This window comes from Myripristis murdjan, chromosome 10, assembly GCF_902150065.1.
Source record: "Myripristis murdjan chromosome 10, fMyrMur1.1, whole genome shotgun sequence".
Classification (NCBI taxonomy): Eukaryota; Metazoa; Chordata; class Actinopteri; order Holocentriformes; family Holocentridae; genus Myripristis; species Myripristis murdjan.
The window spans coordinates 15,285,534-15,299,575 of NC_043989.1; the positions used below are offsets into that span (position 1 = coordinate 15,285,534).

Here is a 14,042-nt window from a genome sequence, read left to right on the forward strand (position 1 = left end):
AAAGGCAGACAAGTTCCAGGCTAAAAATAGTTTGTACCCGGTATCGGTAGGCAGGTTGTGGAACATGTCTAGTGACGTCATTTGTGGTTTTTTGTAAAGGGAGTAGATTGACCTTTTCAAAATGAGACACTCTGTTTCAGCGCTGCGGTCATATTAATATTTTTCCTTTCTCTGTTTTTTTTTTTTTTTTTTCCCTGATGCACCGGCTGGACACATGCACGAGTAGCCCATTGCCCATGTTGCACTGCAGTTTTTGCTGTGTTCTGCATGGAGGACAGCATGCTGGAGCCATGTGGGCCCACTGGAACGGGATTTAAAAAAAAAAAAAAGGAATGGAGGGATTTAGTTGGAGATGGAGGGAGAAAGCAGAGAGGAAGACATGCAGCGTGAGAGAGAGAAGGACTGGGGTAGAAGAGAAGAAGGGGTCCACTGCCTACGTGCACCGGCCGGAGAGGAGGAGGAGGAGGGGGAGAGGTTTAATGGCAGGGTCAGGGGAGCAGCACGGATGACTCATAGCTGCTGATATTCTGTATGGACACAGCACTGGATATAATGGTGTGTGTGTGTGTGTGTGTGTGTGTGTGTGTGTGTGTGTGTGAGAGAGAGAGAGAGAGAGAGAGAGAGAGAGAGAGAGGGGCGGGGTGGGGGTGGAGGACGGGGACGAAGTAGGCTACTGTATGAAGTGTTTCAAGAGTGCTCCCCAAAACTATGTCCTCAGCTTAATGAACTCCTCAGGCTGTGTCCGTGCGGCTTCAGCCACCTGCAGAAGTGTTAAAGCCCCAACCCTCCTGTTACCTTCACATTTACTAAAAAATTTTTATCACTTGGGATCAATTTGACCCCAGTCATTTAAACCTCCAGAAAATGATTATAATAAAAACTGTGAGCCAAGTTTATGTGTCAGGTACTTTATGTGTCCTGTTGACCGCCTAAAGAGCCCTTTAAATAAAACATAGCCTCCCACACTCCCCTTTTACATCAAAGTTCTTGTGGGAGTCATGTTTTTCCCTTCCAAATGTCAAATAAACTGGTTCTCTCACCACTACAGGTGTGGTTATGTTAGGTAGGGACCCTGAAGCAGAGGGAGGTTTTTTGACGATTATAAATGGCACATTATACTTCCTCAGTGTCATCCAAAACAACTAAAACAAATATCTGTAAAATGTTGATGTTTCTTGTATTGTTTATACAGCTAAAAAACGTCATCATGTTAATTTTATGTTTACCCACTTGTCCCCATTAAATTAGGAAAAGTCAAATATGGGCAAAAACTAAACACTGAATGGGGTAAAATTAAGCCCAAAGATAGTGGGAGGGTTAAATTCAGTGTAGGCACACTCATTTTGAAGCCTTAGCCTGCGTATACGATGAATACACTGGAGCACGCACACATCAACTCACCGTCCGTGACACCTGTTAACATGCCAGCACCCCCCACACACCCCCACCCCACCCCACCCCACCCATCCGCCATCACTGCTGCGACTGGAGAGGAGCGGACCCCCCCACCCCCCGCCCCATTCAACCCCCAGCCCTCCAGCAGCACCACGTTCTCACTGGATGACGGCAGGTCGCTATGGAAACTGCGTTACGCTCCGGGCAGCCGGAGGAGAAAACAAGGAGCGCGAGGACTCACGAGAGTCTTCATTTCAGCACCACGCGTCTACTGGACAGCGCCCGAATGAACTGGCACACAGATTCCATCCTTATTAGCGTCATAAGCTACGGAGCCGCATCAGCACCAGCACCAAGTCTGAGCAGAGTGGACGGGAACTTACATAAACAACCACACACAAGACACGCCGACTCCCCGGACCCGAAACTCGGTGGGAAAACCAAGGCTTGGTACCGCTGTGAATCCAGGAGCCAGTTTGCTCCCTTAAATGTCACAGCAACAGGTAAAGCACGCCAGCTTACTGAAGTTTGCTTCTTGATTCACTTGTGCGGCTGCATGACCTATAGCAAAGACCAGTGAATTTACCACAGCTGGTTTACTATCCTGACAGGTAGATAATTGCAGTTAATTGCATGCACCTTGCATCCCAGGTGTCAGTCTCCTGCTTAGAGGCTAGGGTGAAACCAGCACGGCTCTGAGTTCCGTGGAGCAGCACTGAGAACTTCTGATTCAGGCTATTTTGGTATCTGATTGGTTGCTGCTGATTCTTACCATAAGTCTAATAGCCATTCAACGAGATGTACCTTATCAATAACGAGGTGCGTAAACTGTGACGTCCAATCGGCGATAATCTTAAAGGAAACAAACAACGATATAAAAGATATAAATATTTCAGAAAAAAACATGCTATACTATACTAGGTGGTATGTTATTGATTTAAACCTTAAATACTTTTATCAGCCTTATAAGGAACCTAAACTCATGAAAAAGTGGGGGAACAGAATTGGGTACTGCATCCCTGTCTATAAGGGTGCATACGATGGAATTTTGTTCTATGGGAATAATTTGTCAACAACAGTCTGTAATAGCCTTGGGCGTCTTGCTCAATGATATTTTGCAGGGCTAAGCAATCACAGCTGAGTTGTAGCCTACTACTTAATGTGTCGCCACTTTGCCATTTATGGGACCATAATTCCGCTAGTGAATGGGGAAATAAAAAATAAATAAAGAGATATTAATTAGACAGTTTAGATGGCATTGTAGCTCGAATACAGGGTTGGTGCGGCTACGTATGTATCGATGTGCTTTATCTATATCTAGGAGTGCACAACACAGAAACCTTTGGTCTCTTGCGCGCTACTTTACAGATTTTTCTCGTTACACCAGAGACTTCTCTTGCAAGTCCATTTGCAAGAATTGGACTGGATAGTTTATATTTTACCAATGCAAATTTTGTCCGGTTTGCATGAGACACGTTGAGTTTTCGATGGCCGTAGATTTTGTGCGAGCCCAGACGATACGCCTGGATGAGTCACTCAGGCTGCAAGTTTGCAGAAGAGTGCGAAAGGGGAGGGGGAGATACAGGGGCCAAGAGGAAAACAACCCCGCATTGCTGCTTGTCTTCGTCCTCAACACATTGTTTCACATCTCTTGTTTGATCGGCGCCAAACTACTTGAACGTTATTCGTCACTTCTGGCTGCCTCGATGTTATTTCGCACAACTCCAATCCCACTTTGTTAAAGTGGGGTGCGGATTGATGTCTCAACAGTTTTATAGTGGCTTTGCGCTCAGAGACACAACTGGTAAGAATGCTCAGTTTTCTCTCATTGGGTATTGTTTGCCAAAATCTCACTAGGCTATGTTTATCTTTTGTAAAATTACAGAGACTATAGAGAATAATGTTGCACTTCAATGTTAGTTGAAATATCCGCTAAGGTGGCCTTACAAGATTTATAAACACTAGTCACAAAAAAGATAGTTGTGGAGAATAACTCTGATGTCTGGTTTATAAACTGCTACAGAAAGCATCCCATTATTGTTCATTAATACTCTGATGTTTACCCTCCTATTGATGAATCACAGCAATCAGGAACATTCAGCTGTAGCACTTAGGGATTTCTATTGATTAAAGTAAACAATAGATCATAATAGGATGCTTTGAACCACAATTGCACTCAAGTGCAGGCAGTCACTTTTGAATGCATCCACAATTGCACACTCAAACACATGACAGAGGCTCTACAGACTGACTTGGTTAGAAAAAAATGTTTTTGGCTTGCTGAAAAATGAACCTAGTTTGTAGAGACTGATTGATGGAGTCTGGACGCTGAGGGTGTACAACTGCCAGGAGGATTACACAGAGGAAACATCCACGCAAAATAACTGACTAATATCAAATGCCACTTTGTTCAATTTGTATAACAGCAGTCAGATAAGTTAGTTCATGTCCAATGTCTGTACTGGATATACTCAATGCCTCTGACAGAAAAAAACATGCTGCCGCTGAGTTATATCTGTATCTGTGAGTGCTCCGTTGACAAAGATGTTATATAAAAGCTTATGTGCACAATACATAAACGTGTGTGAGAAATCATTGTTTAAAATGTATACACATGTGCTCCACACACTGTGGCACAAAAACAGATGTGTGTCTTTAATTAGTGACGTTGGTGTGATTAATACAGTCTGCTGGTGATGACTCATTCAGCTTAACCCTTGCTCCCCTGGAGGAAACAATCAATAAACACAGATTCAGTCTGCCGTCACATTTGGCTCATCATTTTTGTCTCATACATGAAAGCAAACACAAATTTAATTAAGATTTTTTTTCCTCTGTAATGTTTTGAAAAACACTGGCCTAGACAATGGCCCAGACACTGATTCACATATGGCTGAAAGATAGTTTCTGTGAATGAGATGGACTGGAAATAAAGGGACTAATTGATGTGGTAAAACTCTTGCGTAAATAATACTTAAATGTGGTTGATCCAGATTCTGTGATGCCAGTTAAACTCCCCCTCTTAATTTGTTGTTATCTGGTTGAGCAGTGGAAGAATATTTATGCAAAGCTCATCTACATGGATCGCTCCCTCCTGTCAGCTTGTCAACATAACAGTTACATTAGCATTGTGGAAAAGCTGTCAGCCAAGCTGTGACTTGCAGACAGCAGACTGGGAGGTAGTGTGCATATGAGTGTGAGCAAATGTACATGTGTGTGTGTTTGTGTTTTTCATTGTGTGGGAGAGTGAAAAAGAAAGATTGTGTGAGAGAGAGAGCGAGAGGGGCGGGAGGGACAGTGTTAAAAACAAAGCACATTTTGTTTGGGAGTTGTAATAAACTCTCATTATTTCTCCCCTTCCCTCCCTGCAGGGCAGCAGCATGTCTGAAACCAAATCCAGCCAGCGATTCCACAGCCTGAATGCTGAGCAGGTGGAGGTTCTCGATCAGGTTTTATCTGAGGTCGTTCCAATCCATGGCCGTGGGAACTTTCCCACACTGGAGCTGCGTCCTCGCGACATCATCACGGCGGTGCGGGCAAGGCTGGAGAAGCAGGGCATTGCGGTGAGGGATGTTCGCCTTAACGGTTCCACAGCGAGCCACGTCCTGGTCCGAGACAACGGAACAAGCTACAAGGACTTGGACATCATCTTCGGAGTGGAACTGCCGAGACAGGAGGACTTCCAGGTACAAATGAGATTACGAGCTGATTTGTTGTACTGTTTATATCCTGTATCTTATTTGTTAAACTCCTCAAATGGAAACCTGGGTTGACTCCCCATGTCGGCACACACTGGCTCTGCTGAGATGTCCTTGAGCAAGTCACTCAGTCTCACCAGGAATGCTGTTCTGTAGCTGACCATGACATTAGATTGCCCCTGCAGGTGGGCGAGTGCATTTCCATACAGTGATCAATACAGTATTACAGCGTTGCCCTATCAGTTCTGTCGATGCTATATTGGTACTGATAATAAATGTGATCATAATCATAATTTCATTATATGAATATTTTTTTTAATCAGTACCACTGGCATTATTCTTGATTAGTTGCATTCTCTTGGAAGCTAAACCACAAGAGTATCCCAATACTTAGTTCAATAATACAATCAATAAGTCAGATTGGAGTCATTAGTTCTAGCTGTCATGCTGTTCTTCTCTCAGGTGATCAAGGAGTCAGTGCTGGGCTGCTTGCTGGACTGCCTGCCTGCTGGGGTCAACAGGGAGAGGATCAGCAGTGCCACAATGAAGGAGGCCTACGTTCAGAAGATGGTCAAGGTCTTCAATGAACATGATCGCTGGAGCCTGATCTCCCTCTCCAACAACAGTGGAAAAAACCTGGAACTCAAATTTGTGAGTGCACTTAGACGGCAGTTTGAGTTCAGCGTCGACTCCTTCCAGATCATTCTGGATCGTCTACTGGAGTGCTATTTGCAGCAGGCGTCACAGACCACAGATGATAGCGTGGACCTTAAGGACCAGGCTGTGGAGACTCAGAACAAAGACTCTCTTTCTCTTCCTGGAGATGCAACTGCTGCACAAACAGAGAATCTGGAGTCCAGTAGTAGCAACTTATCCAGCAATGAGGAGGTGGAGATCAATCAACCAGAACAGAAAGCTGAGATGGAAGACTCGAATGAAAAACAGCCTCAGACTGAGCTCTCACCACAGACTGAACTTTCAAACCAGACAAAACACTCCAAACAGGAAGAAGGCAAAAAACAGAAGAAACTCACAAAAATGAAGGAAACCTCAGAACACAGAGAAAACTTAAGAAAGATGGACCTCTCTGACCAGGCGTCTCTAAGCCCTCTCTTAGAAAAGAAGCAGCACTCTGATGAAGCGAAAACACCAAGCCAGGCGGAACTCACACAGGAGCCAGAGTTGTCAGACCAAACCAAATGCTCAGTGCAGGTAGAGAGCTCAGAGCAAGCCCAGCCCTCAGATGGAACACAAGCAGCAGATTCAAATCACATTGAAAACCCCTCTGTCCAGACGAATACATCTAAACAGACCGAACCCCTTGTGAAACAGAAAGAACTGATAAATCAGATTGGTTGCTCAGATACACCAGAAAACTCAAATCCAACCCAGACAGAGTCATTAAACCCGGCAGAAGAATCACACAGTAAAGAGCACTCGTATAAAAGTGACTCCTCAGAGTGTCTTCAAGAGGATCAGAGAAGCAGTGAGGAAGATAAAACACACCACTTGCCTTCACCAGACACTAGCGCATCTACACAAGCAGAGATAAAGACACATAGAGACTTAGCAGATGACAGAAAAATGGAAAAAGAGACAACGAAGCAGATAGACACAGAGAGGGAAAATGCCATAGAAATAACTGAAACAAATGGAGAGATTTCAACAACAGAAACAAAGCATATGGAAAACACACAGGATACAGATGACGCCTGCTCCACCTCCTCCTTATCTCTTACATTTCCAGCAGACGCTGGCACACAGCTTACTGGCACAGAGTCTACCCAGGAAATTCACAGCACACTACACACAGATAACTTAGAAAAAACACCTAGCACACTGGACACAGTAAACCCACCAGACACTCAGGATATACTACCCACACCACCCAGCCTTGTTTCAGACAAAAAGACCTCGTCTCTTCCCCCTAGTAAGGCCTCAAGTAGGCTATCTCAGATGGTAGTGCTCAAACATTCCTCTCCTAAACCTCCTCGGAGGATGTGCAGGAAGGTTACCCCAAATCCTAACCCCAACCCAGTTTCTGAAAATGAACCTGTGATAGCTTCCAGTCTAGATCCAAACCCTCGCCCCACTCCTGAACCAGAGATAGCCTTTAACCCGGAGCCAAGCATTATATCTGACATTATATCTACAGCTCCAACTTCAGACTTTACCCCGATCACAACAACCGTCATCCCCACCACACTAAACCCAAGGCCTGAACCCAACCTTTCCCTTAACCTGGCTCCAAATCTAGACCTTATCTCAGTTCCCAATCCAGCCCCTGATCCAAGCCCCACCTCTACTACGGATCCCATTCCTGCTTTACCTCAAGAGCCGCCGTCCTCTCAGCTAAACACGGAGGTTTTATGTCAGACAGCTGTACTGACCCTGAAAGAGACACTGTCCGATCAGGTGGCTTGTTATGAACAAAGTCAGATAGAATCCTCCCCTTGTGCCCCGAGTGAAACTTCCTCTCCACCTGAAAAATCAGAGCCTCCTGACTCAGTAGACACTTTAGTTTCATACCCTGATAGATGCAACAGAAATGCCCAGGACCCATCACATACCTCAAAGGCAGAGCTCAGTGATGAGGATGAGAGCGAAGACCTACAGACCAAAATGGTGGACTTGGATCAGCTGGCAAGCGGACTGTCCACACCTGCTGAGAAAGAGACCTCCCTCAGTTCACCTTCCTCTTTCAACTCTGTCACCCCTCCCATTTCCTGCCTCACCCCTCCTGTACTCAGTCTCTCTCCTCCCTGCTTCACTTCTTCTCCCCGCAGCTTGAGCCCACCTCCATGTCTGACCCCTCCCGCTCATTGCCTCACCTCTCCCATATTGAATATAAGCCCTCCTCCCAGTTTTAGCTCTCCTCCCCTGAGTTTCAGCCATACCTCATCCAGTCTCAGCTCACCTCCCTACCTCACGCCCCCTCTCCTTAACCTCAGCCCTCCTCCACTCTGTCTTAGCCCGCCTTCCCCCTGCCTCAGCCCTCCCCTCCTCTGCCTCACTCCGCCAGTGGAGACAGAGGACCTTGTACCTCAGGTATCTTCAGACCTGGAGCCTTTGATACAGAACACAGAGAGTGAGGGTCAGATTATACAGTCTTCCCCTCAGACAGCAGTACCTCTCCCACAGTCAGAGGATGAAAAGGAACAAGATAATATCTCATCATTGCCTCAGGTTCCAGAGGCTGTTTCATTTCCACTCACAATTCCGAGCTCCGCCTCAGACATGCTGCCTCGCTCCCAGCCTGAAGTGACAGTGGATTCAGCCCCGCCAAAAACCACTGAGGCATCCAACTCTGAGCCTGAGAACAAAGAGGCGCCCAGGGTATCTTCAGATAAGCCTGAACAGAGCAACGCTCCCCGGGCGTCAGGCTCTGTCCCCGCTGTCGAGGTCCTGGCAGAAAGCATGTACGGTGACTTTGAGGCAGCCATGGACCACCTGCGCTACCGCCTCATTGCCACCAGGAACCCTGAGGAGATCCGAGGTGGTGGTCTTTTGAAATACAGCAACCTGTTAGTCAGGGACTATCGACCAGCCAGTGAGACACAGATAAAGACACTGGAGCGCTACATGTGCTCACGCTTCTTCATAGATTTCCCTGATGTGCAGGAGCAGCAGAGGAAGATCCTGTCCTACTTGAAGAACCACTTCATCGGAGAGGAGAGAAGTAAGTACCAGTACCTGATGACGCTGCGCCGCGTCGTGGATGACAGCACGGTGTGCCTGATGGGACACGAGAGGCGGCAGACGCTGAACATGATCACAGTGCTGGCGTTGAAGGTTCTAGGAGAGCAGAACATTATCCCCAACACAGACCATGTCACATGTTTCTACCAGCCTGCCCCATACCTTGCCGAGCACAGTGCCCCCTACATGGCAGAGCCCAGCTACTGCAGCTACTATATACCCCAAGGGGGATCAACTCTGCTTTACCAGCCTTACCCCTTACACCTACACACACAGACTGGAATGGTCTAAAACATGTGCAAACACACACAGGCTAGCAAACACACATGCACACAAACAAACAAACAAACACACACACACACACACAAGGGGAAGGTGCTGGCCACTGAAAAAGAGCTGGAGAATGGAATTTTAATCCAGGGATAAACTGTTCGGTCTACAATAGACCTATGGGACTGAGTGGGTTTTTACTATAGACTCACCAACCTCTCTGTACGGTTCTAACATGATTATATGTAATTATCTTGGTTTTGTGGGAAAATAATAATTCTTCCGATATTGTTCAAATTACGCTATATGCACCGTATGAGTCACAGCCCTTTGGTCTCCCTGGGAAACCAACTGTGGTGTTGACTTTCACATGCACACACATACTGTACACACAGAAATACACACAGCATTACACAGAAACACACACACACACACACACGCACACACGCACGCACACACACACACACACACACACACACACACACACACACACACACACACACACACACATACACACACTTCCAGGTTCTTGAATCCTTGTTCACCCTTTTCATGTTCTTACTGTGTTATTCTTAATGGGTTTGTTCAGAATGTGGACTTTGCCTGTGGTTAATATTGTGCATGGATAAATTAGGACTGTTCTCTCACTGCCAAATACTGTGTGAGTACTATGCTTCTTAAACTGTTTAATGTAACTTTGTTATTCCTTTACTGATGGGGAGATGTATTCTGAAAAAAAAAATCTATATATATCTATATTGAGGGATAAGTCTACTAGTGTGTATACCTACATCAATATACACTCATGCATGCACATACATACACTAACAACCCTCCCTTTACACACACACATGCACACAAAGTAAGACATTGCATGCATAGCTAAATATATAGATTACATCCCCAAGTCAAAGCAAAGGCGTTTCATTACTTGGTTAAAAAAGGAAAATTTGATCTATTTTTGCAAGAATTTTCAAGACATTACTCACTGGTAAACAGACCGGCTAGTACCTACAGAAAAATGCCGATAACAATGCCTTTGCAATAGACTGTACAGATTATTGAATACAGTATATTGTGTACGAATACACTGTATTGTTTTCAGGTAAACGTGTTAAAATGTAGTGCTTGATTCCTTTCTCTCGTGGAGTCCTTTCCGTAACCATGTGAAGTACTGTATCAGCTAGTGTTCTGATTTACTTATATGCTAAAGTTTACTTAACGGAGGTGGTCAGGTCACAGCCATCTTTGGGTCATCTCTAAACATGGCAGATGCAGAGCGATCTGTCTAAACTGGAGGATTTACATTGAAAAGTGTGACTCCTGTCAGCATGAACCAATTTCTACTAATCCACGCAGTCAGAATCAACATGACACAAATTCAAATCCACCTCTAACCTGTTTGAATCTAAGTTTAAAGCCGTGTAACAGCGACTATGACCAAAGATGGTTTGGTAGGGAAATCAAGTGCCTAAATGTGAGACATCATTGGCATGTCTTTATATCACTGCACTGGGGGGTGTAATGGGGTGGGCGTAGGGTTGGGTTGGCAGTGTATTCAGTTTTGACCCCTGTTATTGCTGCCTGTTTTGATGTCTTCTTTAATGTAGTCCTTTGTTGTAGTTTATTCATGTATGTTTTGATAAAATAAAGGGGAAAGTCAACAAACCCAACAATCTGAGCAAAACTGAATTCTTTCAGTGACTAAGCCATGACTCTAACCAGAAGCACATTCCAAGCTCATTTTTCTTACTTTCTTATTTTCTGCCCACTCTTACCCCCGCCACCCCTTCAAAACTACATATTGTACAGCTCATGCATCCACCCCATGATTACACATCACAATAATCCACTTACGCGTGGCTGTTAAATCACGATGGTGCCCGGGAAAGAGACCCAGAGCTGTGAAATGCTGTCTGTGTGAGGCCTCTTATCACAAATCACCTGTCCTTCAGATGTATTTGGACCCGAGTGACGCACAGTCTACGCAACACAGCAGGGCTCCACAATGTGTGAATGTGAGGAGAATATGGTGTGTGAGGTGTGAGACTGAAGGGAGGTGCAGGGGGGGGTTAAGAGAATATGCGTACGAATGCACGTATGTGCTGTTATATGATGTGTGTGTGTGCTTTGGGTGACTATATGTGCAAAGGGGGCATCAGGTAGTCCATTTTCCCACTCAGTAATTTTAGAGACATACAGTATAATGAAATAATAGGCCTCCCTCGCTGTTCCCTCCTTGCGTCTGTCCTTCCGTCCCACTTCACACCACCGATTAAGCCGGGGGGGCATAACAGGACAGGGAAGGTCTCTTTCCATGAGGGGGCTTATGTGTGATGGCAGGTAGTGGCATGGTCACACACAATCTATTTACGTGTATGCTTGTGCTCGCTGCATGCATGTGTGTCCCTGGGAGAGGGAGAGATAGGGAGTATGTGATCTATTAGGGTCTGTATCAGCGTCTCGCAGACCTCTGAGCCGCTCTTGTCCACTCTGGGTTTCCATAGAGACAGAGACAGGCAGCAGGGTGGGTGTCGAGAGCATGACGGAAGACAGGGAAGACCCACACACTGAATGAGGAGGAGAGAGATGGATAGAAGCAATGAGAAAGGGGGTGGGTGAAGAGAAAGACAGATATAGTGGACAGAGAGATGTATGGAGGAGAAAACAGACCGGGGGGCGCGGGGGGGTGGGGGGTAGCTGGAAAGCGCAGGAGAGAGAGAGAGAGAGAGAGAGAGAGAGAGAGGGACACTGTAGATAAAGCGAGGCAAGAGGAGCGAGAGCGGGGGAGTCGATGGGGAGAGTGGGGGAGGTTGCCAGGCCTTCAGTCACATGGGAGTCACTCTGAGGTGGCTCCAGTGACGGCAGCAGTGATGTCAGAGCAGGCCAACACACACACACACACACACACACATTCATGCACGCGCACATACACACGCACATCACATTTTCCTAATGGCCTGCCCACCCATCCACCCTGAACAAACATTTTCAAACTGAGACAAAAAGAGAACATCACCCACACATCTGTCTTTCTCACTTTCTGTCTCTCACACACACACACACACACACACAAATCTCTGGTCAATACACAGATACGAATTTGAACGATTTAATTTCAGGATCTTCGCTAAAATGTTTTTCACTGTTTATGTTTTTTGCAACCAGGATCCTGTGGCAATTTTATAGTTTATTCATATTTACATTTTTTTTTTCATCCGTCTGCAATGAGATGAGCTGGAGGAAATATTTCACTTCTGCAGTATGAATGAAACCAAAAGCACTGAGTTGAGGTTAGAAGAGGCTGAAGGGCTGGAACCTGTTGCTCTTTGTAAAGGAGTGTGAATCCAGATAATGATTGCTGCCAGCCAACTTATGTTAATCCCCAAACACCTCCTCTCCCTTTATCCTCTCATCCAAATTAATTCCTCTGTAATTTCCTACTGGTTGCCAGCCCTTCTGAGTCTCACATAAGCTTGGTATTTGAAAAGTGTCTTTCCAAAATGAGATATTCACTATTAGAGAATAGTAACACCTAGTCTTACAAAATGCCGAATTAAAAGAAGCCCTGAATTTTTTTTGCAGAATAGGAGCAAACAAAATACTCTCTTTTACACCAGGTGGTCCATATTTTCAAAGACAATGACCCCTACGTAATAATATTCTCATGAAATGGATACACAGCTTTCACCATCCATGATTTTCAATTCACCCCAACCTGCCCCTCACTTGCCTCCCAACCCATGCCACCCACATCCTCCACCTTTCTCCTCACCCCAACCCACTCTGTGCCTCCCTCCCACCTGCTTCCTTCACCACTGCTATGACTCAGTCCTCTTCCAGCTGAGGGTACAGGAGGATAAAAACCTTAATGAGAAACAGCCAAGAAAACCATTTTACTCAAAGAAATAGAGCAATTGGCAAGGCAAGTGGCTGCATCCTTAGCTCTAATGCACCCCTCCCTCCACCACCACCACCATCCTCCAACACGCACATGTACACACACACACTGCCACCACACTGAAATTAGTACGCTCTTACTTTACCCACCTCAAAAAAAGCAAAATTTGGAAGGCACTGAGGAGTGTTTCAAAAATAGTTTTCATTTCTCTAGATAGAAGTCTGTGTCTCCACGACTCTCTGACAAGGATGGATGATTTCTTAAAGGCAGAGTTGCCAAATACTTGCCATACGTGGTGGAGCCTAAATAAGAAAAGCCAGAGAAAGCAATGTTTCTGACATAACACCTTGTTATTCTGTGAACAACTTCAATGCGTCCATGCTATTTTTAAGGCTTCATTTGTGCTGTCATTACTCTTACTCACTACACAACAATCCAAATTTTGCACTGATGAACATAATGAAAGATGATTATGGTGGTATTATGTGTGTCTGCTCAGGTGTTAGGACCACTCTATTCATGTGGGTCACTGAGACCCTAGGTTGTTAATTACACAAATTAAAATCGACATAATGGATCATAATGTTAGCCATGTGATACAAACACGTCACAGTCAACCAATGAGACAAACAGAACGGCATATTTAGAGTTACAAACAAACAAGGATAGCATGAGATGCCAGTGAGATGTAGTCTTTTTCCATGTATTTTTGCTCTATATAGCAGCCCATGTGCCACTGTGCTGCATTTGGCTATGTAAACATTAAATGAAGTTTTACAAAAGCTCTGCTCAAAACCCTGCAGCCCCCCCACCTTGTGAATGATCGTACATTCAATTACCCTGTTGTGAAAACTTTCTGAGATCACTACTGCCATTCTCTCATTAGGTGAACTAATTCAAGCTGTGGCACAAAGCAGCTCTCCACTGGCAGTCACTTTTCTGCTGTATAATTGGATGAAACGAATCACTGACATCTTCACTCAGGTCAGAGATGAAACACTGAGCTGCCCGACTGAGTGTGTGTGTGTGTGTGTGTGTGTGTATGTGTGTCTGTGTGTGTGTATATGTATGTGTATAGG

The 14,042-nt window shown here is 45.3% G+C and overlaps 1 protein-coding gene across 1 annotated transcript; it reads left to right on the forward strand.

The window, feature by feature from the left end:
* Positions 1-1,661: 1,661 nt before the first annotated feature.
* Positions 1,662-9,450, forward strand: tent5d (terminal nucleotidyltransferase 5D). Its single transcript, XM_030062438.1, has 4 exons — positions 1,662-1,898; positions 4,767-5,081; positions 5,556-5,815; positions 8,429-9,450. The coding sequence occupies exons 1-4, from the start codon at positions 1,884-1,886 to the stop codon at positions 9,081-9,083; spliced, it is 1,245 nt and encodes a 414-aa protein (XP_029918298.1). The 5' UTR covers positions 1,662-1,883; the 3' UTR covers positions 9,084-9,450.
* The last annotated feature ends 4,592 nt before the right edge of the window (positions 9,451-14,042 follow it).

Coding starts and splice junctions, on each gene's coding strand:
- tent5d (XM_030062438.1), top strand. Junction 5,082..5,555: donor CGAGACAGGAGGACTTCCAG/GTACAAATGAGA, acceptor TTCTTCTCTCAG/GTGATCAAGGAGTCAGTGCT. Junction 5,816..8,428: donor ATTCTGGATCGTCTACTGGA/GTGCTATTTGCA, acceptor AGAGGCGCCCAG/GGTATCTTCAGATAAGCCTG.